Raw genomic sequence first — 15889 nt, forward strand, 5'->3', positions numbered from 1 at the left:
CTCCCAACCTTTGTGGTCTGGTGTACCCCTAAAGCCATTTCAGATGAAGCTAGCTATTTCAACCATTCATCAGTTGTTTTCACCATTTATCCAATACTTTTAATGTTGGCTAACTATTTCAAGTATTTCAGTTTATCAAATGCGTTTACTATTGGTACACTTTCCATACATTTTTGCCTATCTATTTCAACCATTTATCCATTTCTTTTAGCTAACTGTTTAGACTTGCTAAATCGTTTACTAATTTTCATGCACTCTCAAGCGCAATACATAGTAGTCTGGTTGGGAGTTCCTGATCTACATCAAAGAGGTTTTGTCAAAAAAAAAAAAAAAAATATATATATATATATATAAATATATTTATTTAATTCACAACAATATGGCCTATTCAGAAATGTAGACATGGTTGAACGTTTCAGATACTTTGTAAAGGGTAACATTTTACAGAGGATTTTTGTTTCCCACTGGAGACCTGTAGTTCTCTTTGCCCAAGGCGTTAACAAAGGCCTTTAAATAGACTCTCTAAAACTGTCGAAGCCTACCTTGGCCTTTTACGCAATAATACGTCTACACACAGAGACTATTTCAGCTTTTGGCAACGTCCTACACTTGAAGTGCTACCTTGTAGAGCAGGAAAGGAACATGAGTTCTTTATGAGAGCTTACTGAGCAGTAAAGACATTCAGACATGAGTAGACAGAAAACAAGGCAAGGTGAGTTTATTGAAGAATTCATGACAGTGTCTTTGTTTTTTTGTGTAGCCCTGATGTTGACAGAAAAACAATCCATCTATTATTAAGTGTCTTTCCTTACAACACAGTGATACAAGCACTATTTAGTAGTCAGGAGGACTCGGAGCACCGGTAAAATAAAGACCCTTTGCTAACCACAAGGATGTGCTTAACATTAGATTATTGACAAAATGGTCTCATATCTCCGATGAATGGAGAATAAAGGCCATTATTTATTTTTGGCACAAAAGAATAAGATGAGAATGATGAGTAAAGTCTGCCAATAGTCTTTTTTTTTTTTTTTTTTTTTTTTTAAGTGTCAAGTTTTTACTGCCAATATTTGGTGTCTTTTTTAAGCTTTTGTCTTAGTACAAACCTAAGCTGAAAGGTGTAGTGACAAAAAAAGTTATCACATTTCACATAATACATCACAGCATTTTGGATGAATTCATTCATTTTTGAAAAGCAACCACATCTTTGGTTCAATTGTCAATTTATATTATGCACAAATACTATAGATGAGCAAAAGAGGCAGGAAAGCTGTGTAGGACTGTATCCTACGTATCCTTTAACAGATTTCGGAATAAGTTGTTGTCTTCTGCTGTTGTCTTCTGCTGTTCAGAAGTGAACATTTCTCTACTATTTATGAAAGGTTTGGTGCAAACCTTTACAATGTCATCTCAATTACAACAATAACAGAATTCCTGCAGCTCCTGTGACTTAGCAAAGGTAAGCAAGTCTCTGGGTATATGCAAAGACCCAGGATTGCTGTACATATTGCATTGTATGCCAAAGGATACGTCTGCTTGGACTACATTTTGAGAATAAAAACTTTACACTGAAACAGACACAAATGTGTCACCACAACATGTCACCAAGGACAGAAAGATGCTGTTAGTAAGTACTTTTCATCACCTTGGTTTTAATGTAAGGGTGCTTTATGAAAGCGGAGTCGAGCCCAGTTTTGCTTTCAATAAGAACTGGCGATGGTGAGTCAGACAGGGAGGTGGGATAAAACAAAACTAATGAGAGAGCCAGGGAACCCTAGTTAAACTCATTTAAACTGTCTGCCCATAAAGTCAGACAGTTCACTGCACAGCTTGTTTGTATGCGAGTGTGTGTGTGTGTACATATACTGTATATATTACCCAGCATTAGGGGAGACTCCCCCACTCAAAAGGAAACTGATTAGGTTCTTCTTATTTTCTTTGCGGTCTCTCTACTCACCTAAACGCGTGTTGTCTTGAATTCCTTAGCCAAACAACACTAGCTGCTTATAGACCCACCTTCCAGAAATACAGGAAGAGAGGGTGTTGCTACTTTTGTCAAACCTCTGGCTGACAAAAACAAAAATATCATACAAACTTTTAGAACAGAAGCATGTGGTGTACATTCAGATCACTCCTCTTTTCAGTGCCTCCTGGGGTTCTTAAACTCTGCCTCAGTGTCTGAATGTGTTGCTTAAACGAGGCAACACCGCGGTCAGTCACACAGGAAACTGAGAAGACAGACAACCTCACGTCCTGCCTGAGCTTTGGAAGAAACACTTCCTCCTTAAAAAGCAGCAAGTGCACGTTAGAGATCTCTCACATGAAGGCAGTGGTGCGGTGCAGGGGGATGAGCAACAAGATACCATATATGTCTGCCGAAATTTAAAGCCTAATATGGCTGACAGGCAGTCAGATATCTCTGTTGTGAAAAACAGAATGTTATCACAATGATCTTTGGAGAGAAACTGCATTCACACATTTCAAGTGAATACAAGGAAATGACAAAGCAATGTGATTACTCTGAGGCGGAGTTTCCATTACAGACACAAGTTCAAAAACAACAAAAACAATGGGGCATCAACTCCAGGATCATGCACACTGGTAATGGCTATAAGTTGAACCTGAAGTCCAAAGGATTGTTTGCTAACAGGCAACTTCTGTTGAATGCTTTTGTGGTGCTACTGAGACTGATAGTAACTACATCAAGGCAGTGCTCAAAAAAGATTAGCAGAGGCAGACATATTTCTCTCTTGTGTCTAAAAAATTCCCCCGTGATTACAAAAAAGATCTGAATAAGGAAGTGCATCTTGAGTTCACCTTCAAACTGGCAGTGAAGCAGATTAGACAGAACAACAGCTTTGATGCACTGATAGAACAGTCTGTTTGCTAATATAACTGAAACCATCCTCCCACTGCTCGGATATAAACTGACAAATACCATGTAGATTTCCCATACAGTCTGCAGTCTCAAGTCCAGACATCACACATTTACAAAACCCTGCTACTCTTGTGCAGCAGTACAACAATAGCTGTGGAGCTCAGCAGCCTTCTACTAAAGCAGGCTCCATTTGTTCACTTCAGTCTCTGCCTGTGCATCTGTCCAGAGCAGCCAGCCCCCTGGTTGCCATCAGGGCTTCTTGGCTGCAGTTTTGGCTTTCCCGTTGGGTCCTGTTTTGATCTGGGTCATCTCCACATCTGTCAGGGCGTCAGGGGGAAGGCATGAGCGCATGCGTTCAATGGTCTTCTGGTAAGCTGCCCTCTCCTGCTCCAGAGAGCGAATCATGTGCTTCATTTTGCTCTCCCGAGAAAGGAAGTTCTCTACACTCGTCTCCAGTGTCTGAATCTTCTGCCGTGCAGCCTGGAGGACACAAACATTGCACCTCAGTAAATACAGGACACAACACAAAGACAGACATTTGGACAGAGGGTAAACAAAAAGCAGAGTTGGCACATGACTTCGTACCAGAACCATAGCACAAAATATCAACAAAAGTGCTTTCTAATATGATTGCAGTTCATACAGAATCCAGGCTTTGTGTAATTCCCTTGTTAAATGCCGTAGTAACAGCTATCCAACACAATAAGTCTAAGAGTCCACTGATTTTTCTTTATCACATCAGATATGAGAGCAGCTCAACTCTTTGAACCTCATTAATACGAGGGCTGTCAGGTATGACAAGCCCCGCTACACAGATTCACAAACTACTTGTCAAATGTTAAGAGCATTTAGAGAGAATACAGCGAACAATCCCTTTGTCTTGCTATCATTTTCGTTGAATTTTTATCTTGTGTTTTAGTGCCATCTATGGGTAGTCTGAAGCACTATCAATGACAGTGTGGATCTCTAAAATAAATTTGACAGAGCAGTTAACCAGCCCATCAAAAGAAGGAATTAGAAACAGACCAATAAACTAAATACCTCCAACAATTACACATTAAGTCCCTTAATAATCAAGCATTAAAATAATGAATATCATTACAAATTATAGTCCAAGCACTTGCAGTTGTTTCCCAAAATGATTGACGATGAAAGGTAACAATTGAGGAGTGCAATCCTTCTCTTCCTTACCTGAAGTTTTTCCAGCAGGTCCATGTTCTGTTTCTTTAACTGCACATTGGTCTTTTCAAGTTTGTCAAGCCGGTCAGAGTCATCAGGCAGCGGCCCGGCATCCAACATCTCATCCTGCAGGACATGGTACTCCACCTCGTACGCATGAAGCTGCTTGGAGATGTCCATCTCCATTACCTGGCAAAAAACAGGTTACACAGTGAGACAGATGCCAACAACTGACAAGTCATTATAGTATATTGATACGGTTACAAAAACTGAATGCAAGGTCCAGCAAAATGAGTCTGTACAAAGAGTTTTAAGTCAGTGATTTGAAAGATTTCCATCTTTAGGAGGAATAAATGGGCTTGGAGTTGACTGCCACACACCTGCTGGGGAAGCTGGAAAGTACTGAGAGACGGACCAACACACATTGTTGATTTGGGTATTTTCATGGGATTTGATGACAAAATAAAAAAGTACAATATTGCCAACCTTATCCACTTCTGTTTAATTGCTGGATATTATTACAGTCAAATCCTGAAAAAGTGTCAACCAAAAGTGTACTTTTTGAAAAAAGAAAAACTATTGTGATAAAAGCAAATGGGTTTGAAAATCGGTTTTATTTATGACTAAACCCATACAGCAATAGTACTTTTGTCAGGAGGTACTGTAACAGAGAACGTGCAAGTGCTATTTATTTTCTTAAAGAATGCACATCACCAAAGCAATTCTTCTATATACTGCAAATACACATACAATCAAAATGTTATGGTTATAGTTTTCTTTGCAGTACAATCGGAAAATTGACATTTTATTTGTATTTTTTATTTGTTCTCTTCTCCAGATTTATCTAATCCTTTATTTAAACATGTCTCATTAAGATTGTGTCTTGCATTACGGTAAGTACGAATACTGGATCTTTAACAGCATGACACCTCTAAACACATTTTCCACTGTCACAAGTATGAAGAAGCTGTCAGCTTACCACTACAATGAATCTGCGGTTACATCTACATTGTGTAAGAATTTCTCCCATCTAGCGGTGAAATTGTATATGACAACCAACTGAATATTACTTTCTAGCCCTTCCCATTCCGAGCGCGTTTTAACTGCTACGGTGGCCGAACCCGAAATTAGCTCTTAGTATCTCCATCGTTTACACGCAGCTGTTCTAGCCACTCCAATATTAACTATGGTCTTGTTGCTTTGCCTGTCGCGTTGTCGTTTTAATTCTCTTTTTCACTCCCGGCTGGCATTCGTCACGGTGCCACTGAGTCGAAAAGTGCGAAAGGCGGAGGTATGTCCCTCTTTGGCTAAGGTATTTTTAGCCTGTGTGTATTCTGAATGATTCTGAATGTCAGATTCTACACTTACGAGAATACTTTGATTAGTTTGTGGAAGTAATTACACATGAATGAGCACATATTTGTGAAAGAACAAAGGGTTTTTTGCTAAGAATCAACTCAAAAAATTACACAATGTAGGTTTAAGTGGCCACTCATGAACAAATATTAAGTTGACAAGCGTCATTGTGCCCAATCATCTGGAAACCTGGGACTGTATTTCATACTTTTTTTAACTTCCCACTCTGTACCTTCGCAATGGTCTGCTCCATCTGAGTCTGAGTGAGGGCAGGAAGTGTAGTTTTCAGATAGTCCACAATGCTCTCAAAGGTGTCACATTCCACTATCTCCCCCTCATGGCTGCTCAGCAGAGAGAGGGCCACTTTAAAGATGGCCCCGGTCCCTTGCACAAATACAAAATCTGAAAAAACAAAACAAACACAGAACAACAATAAAAACATCAATGTTTAACAAACTTTTTCTTTAAGCTGTAATTATTACAGAGCTATTTAAATGTCAACCTCTTTTGAAAAAAACATTGTGTTGCCTGGTAAGCATTTGTCTGTCAGCACACAGGAGCCATTATTCAAAAAAAAATATATATATATATCTATATATATATATATACCAAAGACGCGGGACACAAAGTTGAGGGGGAACTGTGAGGCGAAGAGAGTGAGGAACCACGGTGCTGCGTAGAGGCTCGGGCAGATCTCATGCTCCTCGAAGTGATTGTACAACTCACGATGGTAGTCGTGTAACAGTCTGGAGAGCTGGTACATCTGAACCTGGGATAACACAGACAGTGTGCGTGGGCATAAACAGACACATTTAAACAGATAATGAAACACACAGGACAAAACATGTTGTGCCAGAATAAACTGGTAGATCTGGATCTGCAGGGGACAGAGTACCACTGAGCAATCTGAGAATTATTAGCTGGCAGATGAACATTTACCCAAGCTGGGTGCTCCTTAAAGTATCACCAGTGTTGTTTTAGAGACTTGCTCAGACACGCATCAAGACCCAGCATTTGATGAGCTGTACTAACTCTCTAACCATGTATTACAGTAATCCTGACAAGTGCGACCGTGAAATGCACAGCAGACAGAAATGAGAAGCAGAAGTTAGCTCAAGCTAAAATTAGGCTGTTATCAGTCTCACAATTTCCTGACCGTTACAAAGAAGACACAGAATACCTTAACCTCCTCGCACTGAACCACTGCACAGAGAAAACAGCACAATTTCCTTGTTTTGCTTTGCAACCTTAGGATAGGTCTTAAAAGAACAGAACTGCAGTGTAGAAAGAGCCAAGAGAGAACTGCTTGGCTAAATGGTAACCTGATATAGATTAAGCATTACCACGCCTGCTGATGTTTTCACAGGTCAGCTGATGTTTAACAGAAGCTAACAGAGCAGGCATGCAGGTGTGGTTTAAATGAGAGGTGGAGACACTTCACTACTGTTTGCTGTTGCTAACTAACTATCCAACTACCCCCACAAGGTCTTTTATAGCAGGCAGGTGACAGCTAAAATGTGAATGTTAAAGTCCATTGTGCTTGTTACTCACATACTGTTTTTAACGAGTTGGAAACGTACTGTACACATTTTATAACACTTTGTGTAGAGTTTTTATGTGATTAAAGCCGTTTCATTATTCCAAACCAAAATGCTCAAATTATTCTGAGCCCAAGTTATTATTAGACAATAAAATTAGACAATCCAAGTGAAGACTGAAGCAGTCTATGTGTTGCTGTTTAATCTTAATGCCCCTTGGTCAGATCTGCTGGGGGGGAGGAGGGGGGGGTACAGTGTCTTTTTTATACTACCAGTACCACCATTTCTATTCATAGTGGATTTAATGTTTAGAGGATTTCATTTCCTGCAGTTCCCAATGTTCAAGTGAACACCACTTTATTTACAGTATGGTAAACGCTGTAATTTCACTACCTTTGAGATGTTGAGCTATGGTTCTGGTACAAAGTCATCGTAGTGCCGACTCTGTGCTTTATGTTTACCCTCGACCAAATGTCTGTCTTTGTGGTGCGCCCTGTATTTACTGGGGTACAATGTTTGTGTCCTCCAGGTTGCATGGCAGAAGATTCAGACACTGGAGACGAGTGTAGAGAACAGCAGCGGACTGAACCAATCAGTGTCCTGTGAGGAGCTACTGGCAGCTATGGGAGTGGTTTACGACAGTGGTGGACGTGATAGACAGATGGTTCATCAAATCACCTGCCAGGTATTTCTGTAAAGGGCCTGCCCTTTTCCAATAATGGCTTAGCAGATGGTTATGTGCAACAAACCATCTGGTGCTTCAGGTTACTAATTTGGCTCTAATTTGACCTTTTTGAAATTGCATGTTGGTGCAACATGTAAATATGTCTGATGCTGATCCCTAAATTACCTTGCAGGATATTGTAGATGATTCTGTAGGTAAAATGTTACCACATAGTAACGAGATCCCTCATATTCTAATAACATGTTCTAACACGTGGTCCTCCCACCCATTCATGTACTGACCTGCAGAGAGACCATGTCAGGTCTGAACTGCTGCCTGACGCCGAGGTCATACATGAGGAACTTCAGCATGTCAAAGGCCTGTTCTTCGCTCATGTGCAGCAGCAGCACTCCAGCCACAAAGCTGATACCCTGGCAGTAGCCAACCTGTGTGGCACAAAAAAAAGAGCACAAAATATGTACTACCAAATGTCATGACATTCACCACACTGTGGCATTACAGTGATGCACTGTGGGGAGAAGACCTCTGTACCTCTGTATCCAGCAGAGAATAGGCTTTCAAGAGGTTGTAGAGGGAAAGTTGCCCTGCGCCCAGCTGTGCTGAGAAGTACTGGTGGGTGGGGAAGGTCCGGCCTGAGCAGGTATGCAGAAAAAAAATGTACATCTGAACATTTACAACAAATATTCAGTTTCTGTGAGATTTCAATGTGATAAGAAGCATTAAGAGATAATCTTTCTAAATAAAAGTAAGAAGAATAACTACCAAACTCCTACGTCAACTACTTCCCCTGAAAAATTAAACAAATTCCATGACTTTTCTTTGTTTTTCGTGACTGTGGGGACCCCTTCTTTACAATTATGTGCACACCTAGATCCACCAGAATAGAATGCTGCTGTGCGGTGAGCTGCTTGAGCAGGTCATGGTAGGGGGTGTCCGGGGCTTGCTGACGCTGGGGCAGCCTGTGACGCAGCCGGTGCTGATGGGACAGGAGCAACCAGACCTCCCCACGCCTGCTCTTGGGAACACCTGCACACAAAAAAGGAGACTACATGTGCTCATTCAAAACTTCACACACGCACCGCTGTATGTTTATAGATACACAAATACATGAGGATGTCTTCACAACCAATTTCTCTCATTTTCTCACACACACACACACACACACACACTCTCTCTCTCACCTTGGCAGAGTGCACGATACATCTCCTCCTTGTCCTGTGGGACTGTTGTCCTGCCTGGGGCTGTCAGTTTTCTCTCCCACAATGCCTGCGCCTCTTTGGAGCACTGGCCCACTTCCTGGTAGTTCAGCTTTATCTTGCGGATGTGCAGCTCATCCCTGCTCGCTACAACACAATCACCAGGATGAAAAGAGACAAAAGAACATATTTAACATCAATTTATCAGTTAAGATTCTCTTGTCGCACCAGAAAATCAACACAACCAACAAAAGGAGGCCTGTACTTATTAAAAAATAAAACTGTTTTTTGGTTTTGTAAAACGTAGCTGATTAAAAGACACCAGATGTGAGAGCAAGCGTCGATATAGTATACTAAGGCCTTTTGTCACCAGTTACCATGGAAAGCCTACCACGTAAACACAAGCCATAATACCCACATTAACATCAAAGATCCATCCTTATTATGTTGGAGGCATGGAGAAGCTCCATCAAGATGGAGTGGGGAGAGGCACAGCGGACAAAAGAAACAAAAACACCACCATAAAGGTACGATCGTCTCTGAACATGCAACACCCAAAATCATGCAAAACATCCATCTGCTTTGATCCCAAGGACTGCTTTTATATTTCTTACCTTCTATTGAAAACGGTTATTCACAGTTAGGTCCTCAGACCAGCATTGGTGTCATAGTAACAAACAAAGGGAAAGAGATGTGTTGGTATAATATAATGTAATGGCTACAAATAGCTACAGCTTTTAGTCCATCTCCTTCCTTTCTCTGAAAGCAAGCTGTTCATTTGTCCATTTGTTTAAGCTAGGCATGCATAAAACTGACAGACATTATGCTCTTAGACTTTATCATTTACAAGATGGGGTTTACTTCACTTCATTGTAAAGATGCATTTTTGATAATGAAGTAGCTAATTAAGTGTCTCAAACGGCCTCTACTTCTCCTTCTCTAGTCCATGCCTCATCTTGCCAGTTAACTTCCTGTTTAGACACAAGTGGTTTTTGGGGAGGACAGGAAAACAAGAAATAAAAACAAAACAAAATTTGGAATGCACTCTAAATAAGCTGGGCCATTAGATGGAGATATTCCAAATGCTATATCCTGTGAGTTTAACGATTACTGTTGTCTATTTCTCATACATGCACTTTAACCTACTGCTTGTTTGTTTACGTATGCTTGCATATCTGCATGTGCTCATAATGTGTGTGTACTGTATATGCAACACCAAAGTGTGTTGCTTTAAATATATTGCAACATTGGACTTCTCAAAATAAACAGAAATGACAGCGTAAGGAGTAGCTGAGTCTTCTAACCCTGTCCATGCTCATAAAGCTTCAGTTAGTAACAACAAGACTTTAAGTGTTAGAGTGTGTGGTGAAGGCTGAATGTAAAAACGTTCATGATAGGGGAGGAAAAGGGACAGGAGTGAAAGTTACCAATAATAAGTATCTTTATGACCTTAACAATAAGACCCAGTCTGAGCAAATTTCAAGAACAACAGTCCCATGATAGATTATAAATACCACCATCGTCTGCAGAGAAACACTAGACATCCAGAAATACTGAATGATCTAGCAGCAACAAGACTACGTCACTTAATCATGTTTTTCATATTTATCATTCATGTGACCAAAGGAAGGATTCATTTTAGGGCGATTATCATACTTTATGCATAACCGCAACTCACCCTCCAGTCTCTGGTTTTCCTTTTCCATGCGCAGAAGAAGGATCTGCTGGTGGATGGCAGTCTTCCAGAGGGCCCGGTAGTCAGCCCCCGTCCTCTTAGGCCTCTCCCCAGACAGGGGGTCACCTGCCGGTGGCAGCAGACGCCCGAAAGGATCCAGGCTCAAATCCAAACCACGAGGAGAGAGAGGCAACAGCTCCCTGCCATCAGAGTGGTCTGAAACACGACATCCAAAAACAACATAAGAAAGACACAATATTTGATATGAAAAATGTATCTAATGACTATGTGTACTAGTTTGTAATGCTTGTTGGCCAATATGTTATTAATGTCCTGGATCTGGAAATAATCTGCCAGCTACATTTTTTAAGCTCTCTTGAGTAAGCAAAGAAAGACTATGCTAAAGGCAGGAAAACTGGCCATGAGAACAGGTAGGAGGATCACTTTCACAAGCTTTGTTATCAGTGTTTTTCTGACAAGGATGAAGTGGGAAAATTCCTCATTCCTTTCAACCCTTACTGCTTTCCCCATTCATGCAGCCAGGAATCAAATGACCTCCCTGCCTTGCACTCATTTTCTATGCACTTGTGGATTATTTAGAGCGTATTAATTGTGCATCATGTTGCGCCTTGCCTGAACAAACTGCGTGTGGGATTGTGTTATCAGACCTGGGTGCTGCATCGATGCAGACGGCTTGTTCATAGGTGAAGCGACCCTCAGGAAGATCTTCTGTCTCCAGGAGACCCTGCGTGGGGTCGGAGGGAGACCACCACTCACTGAGTCACTGCTGCAGCCAGACAGGGTCCTCTTCCTGCCTTCCCCATTGCTACGAGAGAAGATGCAGCGTCACAGACACACAATAAATGACTCCGGTATCATCTTGCACCAAAACTCTTTCGGCAAACACACATCCTTCAGTTCACAAATGCACATACACCTAACCTCTCCACTCAGGAAACCTTATACAAGCTTCTGATCAACAAACTCTCTGAGCTGATGAGAAATGGTCAAGATGAACCTTAAACATGATTTTAAAGAAACATGTACCAGGCATTGACTGATTCCCAATGTCTATGTTATTAGGGCAAAAGGTAGTGTTATGTAAAATGACAACAGACATCTGCCACACAAACAGCCACAGCTGAGGCACATGCACGTTTTCTGGAAAAGAAGTTGCTTTTGTTAGTGGAGAAGAAAACTTGGTTACTGAGCCGCTGGAGGTACTGAAAAACGTCATGTTCACTGCTTCATGTTACTTATGTTTCACATTTATTAGAGTCATAATACCCAGGCCTTGAAATTCACACCTTCCAGCACAACAATGCTGACAATGTAACGAACATGGTAGGTGCTGTACCAAATCCTAAAAGGTCCCATGTTAATGGTGAAATTGCAACAACCAAAAAAGGTGCTTTGTCATATGTGGAAAGTTAACACAACATCAATAAAAGATGGGTGGAATGGAAAGTAGAGCATAGCCCGGCTTCTCCAAGTAGGAAAGTTGTCTTAATATTTAATTTTTTACATAACAATGCACCATGCAATTACGGACTCTGCAGCACAACATAATCAGTACAAAAGCAGCAGAAATTAAGGTCTATTTTATGTTGCAAGTTGGGTTGTTTTACTTAATTAGCAAGGCTGCATTCAACTATATTTAATTATGTATATATGTGACATTAATATAATGTAACAGTCGCTAAACCATTTGGTCCGTTTTTATTCCTGTTTTATTCTTTAGTCTTGTTTTTTTTTAATAGGATTGTTTTATATCAGTGCATTCTGCATTGCAGTTTATGAGCACCAGTGAAATGACATGTTATACATTATATGATGTACTGTATATGTACAAATACATTTAAATCCTGACCAAAAAATTTTTTTTTCTTTATTTGTTTTAGAGACAATCACTTTTATGAGTGAATAATAAATTAATATAATATATATACCAAAGCTGTTGAATGTAAAAATGAAATCTCAAGAACTGGAGAGATTTCATGAATAACTAGTTCAAATGGCACTTGTCCTCCGTTAAAGAAACAAGCTTGTTATGCTACCCGTTGAGGATCACTTGGTAGCTACAGTAGTTAATAAGCTTGGTGGATCATGTGGACACTGAAAAACAGGAAGTGACCTTTATCGAGGCAAATGTCACTGAGATCACGACTTTACTCTCACAGCTGTTCTGCACATCGCCTCCTTAACAGATTAAAAATCCTCACTTGATATATAACCTCTTATTATGCTTTTCTGCCAGCAAAAGTCACAAAGAAAGTCACATAAAAGACATCACTGTTAGTTCACAGTACAACAGACAAAACAAACCTAGCTGTGAACAGGTTGACATATATTCAGATTCAAATACCCAGCAGGTCAAGGCTTTTCAACAATTTGTCTTTAAACCTGCTCTTATTCATCATCAGAGGCAATGTGCTCCTTTTGCCACATTATCAACAAATGTGCTCAGAGGATTGGACTGTTGTCAGAAGAGAAAAACATCCTGTGGAAATGGCATTTTACAATGGTCCGCCTCACTGCATCTCATTTATAATGGAAATGTTAACCTTTACTTTCTGCCATCCAGACACCTAGTAGACCCTGTCAAGGTAGCGCTGAGAGAGAGGAGACTCTGGGGTACACAGCAGTATGTCTTGTTTTCCTGAACATACTATATTAGCCGATTGATTAGAGCAGCCAATCATCAACAGCAACCTTTCAAAATAAATAGATCACTATTGACTATTCACTGAAAAAGAATGGCTAACTCTGTGTATTGAATTGACCTCACCTTTAACTATAAACATTAAAGTTAAGGAAACTAATTATAAATTCCTGTATAAATACTATATAACTCCAGTGAAGCTTAATAAGTTTGATCAAATAAATTCTCCTATGTGTAGAAAATGTGGAACTGAATCAGGAACATTCATGCATTTATTTTGGTATTGTAAAGCTGTTTATTCATTTTGGGAGAAGATTCATAAAGCAATCCAAGATATGTGTAACTGTACTTTTGAGTTATGCCCTATGTTATATTTGTTGAATTATGACATGGAAAATAAGTTTCCCTATACAAGAAAATGTGTGTTTACATTGTTTTCCTATTTTGCTAAAAAATGTATACTTACTACATGGATTTCCCAGTCAGGACCCACAATGGATCAATGGCTGGAGCAGATAATAGACTTGTTGCCCATTGAAGAAATTACAAGTAAACAGCATTCAAGACTGCAAGATTTCCTATCCACATGGTCCTTAGTACTGAATTATATAAAGACTATAAAATCAATTATTACTTCTGTTTTGTCTTTATTGCTTTGTATGGCTATGTCTTGGAGTATGTGTTGTATGTCTTGTTGTTAGTGTTAAATTGTGAATTAAAAAAAAAAAAAATAGATTACTGAACTGAGTCAGCATGATGCATCATGGATAGCACTGGTCAGGAAAGCTAATGGCACGAGTGTGAAGTGCAGTTAATAAAGGCTATACATCCAGGTTAAATACAGTTCTGCCATGCAAAAAAAGCTTAAACTTCACATGCAAATACAAGAAGAGAGGGGTGGATCAGCATCCCCTTCTACTTCTGAGAGAAACAGGAAGAGGGCGTGTCCAGCTGCAGAGACGATGGGGGAAAAAATAGCTGCAAAGTACTTTTACCAATAAAAAGCTTGCTGTGGATAGACAGGAAAAAAGGTATGAATATACAGGGACAAAAAAGCTGGGGGTTAAAAGGTTTGGACAGCCAACAAGTATGCGGCATCTGCCATCCCAGCAAAGATCAGTATGCCCCTCCCACCCATCTTATCCCCTCTGTCCCTGGCCGATATGCTTGGGCCTAAGTAGGGAGGGTTTGTCTTAGCACCCCCCTCTCACCTCTTGAGGCTCCCACTGTCTGCCAGCGAGCTCAGGGAGCCCAGTGAGCCCTGGTAAAAGCTTTTCAGGAAAGTGGGGGTGGAGAAGGAGGAAGGGAGGCTGAAGGTGGACTCGCTCTCCGAAACGCTGCGTTTTCTCGAGACAGCTATGGGACTGGGCGAGCCAAACATGATATGCCCACAAATAAAAAACAAACACATTACACAAAAGAAAGGAGCTTGTGGTCAGAGCACAGAAAAAAACACTGAGGAACAAATGAGGGATCAAACAGTGACAGGAAACTTGTGATGCTATTGTTGAAGGATAGTGGAGCAGGAGGTGGAGAGATTTTGGGCTGATCAAGCACTGCAAACAGATTGCATTGTCTGTGTACATCAAAGGTTAACTAAATATTGAGTTGGTGTTAAACTGATTAAAAGAGAAGCAACAGGTGCTGATTTTCTACGCAAAGTTAGCATTTGCCATATCTTCAAACAAAAAGCTCGCTCCTATAGAAACATTTTAGTACAGTTCACATCCACTCCTGCAACATTACCAAACAGATGCATATTCTGCATTGATCATTCCTTTCTACCACATGTTCAAACTAGGCAGGCAGTGACTGATAAGTGAAGTGTAAGTTACCTGCCCTGCAGCAGTTCTGGGTTAACAGACTGTTGTCTGCGCAGTGGAGCCTGTTTGCTCTGGCTGGCCAGCTGGCCCTCGAAGGAGATGCGTTTCTTTACAGGTGGATGGCTGAAAGTGTGGGCACGCCGGCGGAAATGCAGGCCGCCTTCCGGGTCGTCGTCGGGGAAAGCAGGAGGGGAACCTGGAGGGGAGTGACCGGGAGATTCCTCATCTTGCTGAGGAGGACAGAATGGAAAAGGGAAAAAGATGTCAGTGCATAAGTAAAAACCTTTTACAGAGATTTCATATCTCGATATTTAAGCGTGGTTGGATTTTCTGATATGTCCGACTGTTCAACTGAGTGACAGGGAGAAATTATGAGATAATGGTAAATGATAACAAATTCCACTCAAATATTCTGTCCTGGTATGCAGGTCAATAACCTAGCTGTAAGCAGACAAAATTAAAATGGTAATAATCACGCTAAATGTTTTTGGAAGTGAAACCCCACACAGCACAGCCCAAAGTCAAATAAATAAAAAACATCTCAATTACAGGTCTGCACTCACCTAGCCAATGTAACCCCACAGCAAGACTCATTCCAGGTTTAACTTTCTACTCAACACTCTTGGACTCAGTATTGCCTCATGCCTGGCAGTACAACTCCCACATCTATTGTATTCTAATGGACAATGTCCTGTGACTCACAGCATTACACACTATTGGTGCGCTCAAATCCACATGAAAACCCTCCAATCTCCTCCCTTCATGCTTTTACAGACCTCCCTCTCTAAGACCTGACATGACAGGAGAAATTATTTCAATATGCATAGAAAAAAACAAAAACAAAAAACAACTGCAAGGTCTAACAGAGCTACTACTAATCCACCGTTAATGAAATTG

The 15889-nt window shown here is 40.6% G+C and overlaps 1 protein-coding gene across 7 annotated transcripts in view; it reads right to left on the minus strand.

Moving 5' to 3' along the window:
- Nucleotides 1-701: 701 nt before the first annotated feature.
- tbc1d4 (TBC1 domain family, member 4) overlaps nt 702-15889 on the minus strand; it is a 29132-nt gene continuing 13944 nt past the window's right edge. For 2 of the 7 annotated variants that reach the window (XM_031288177.2, XM_031288032.2), the window contains exons 12-24: nt 15005-15222; nt 14381-14533; nt 11176-11333; nt 10511-10723; nt 9447-9449; nt 8818-8979; nt 8504-8662; nt 8168-8268; nt 7918-8061; nt 6023-6182; nt 5646-5815; nt 4070-4246; nt 702-3358 (exon numbers count right to left, since the gene is read on the minus strand). In XM_031288177.2, coding sequence (XP_031144037.1) covers nt 3128-3358; nt 4070-4246; nt 5646-5815; nt 6023-6182; nt 7918-8061; nt 8168-8268; nt 8504-8662; nt 8818-8979; nt 9447-9449; nt 10511-10723; nt 11176-11333; nt 14381-14533; nt 15005-15222 — 2049 coding nt within the window. In that variant the 3' untranslated portion in view covers nt 702-3127. Of the gene's footprint in view, nt 3359-4069; nt 4247-5645; nt 5816-6022; nt 6183-6593; nt 6762-7917; nt 8062-8167; nt 8269-8503; nt 8663-8817; nt 8980-9446; nt 9450-10510; nt 10724-11175; nt 11334-14380; nt 14534-15004; nt 15223-15555; nt 15661-15889 lie in introns of those variants that run through there. The other 5 variants (XM_031288343.2, XM_031288113.2, XM_031288244.2 and 2 more) reach the window with 5 other exon arrangements.

This window comes from Sander lucioperca, chromosome 8, assembly GCF_008315115.2.
Source record: "Sander lucioperca isolate FBNREF2018 chromosome 8, SLUC_FBN_1.2, whole genome shotgun sequence".
Lineage (NCBI taxonomy): Eukaryota > Metazoa > Chordata > Actinopteri > Perciformes > Percidae > Sander > Sander lucioperca.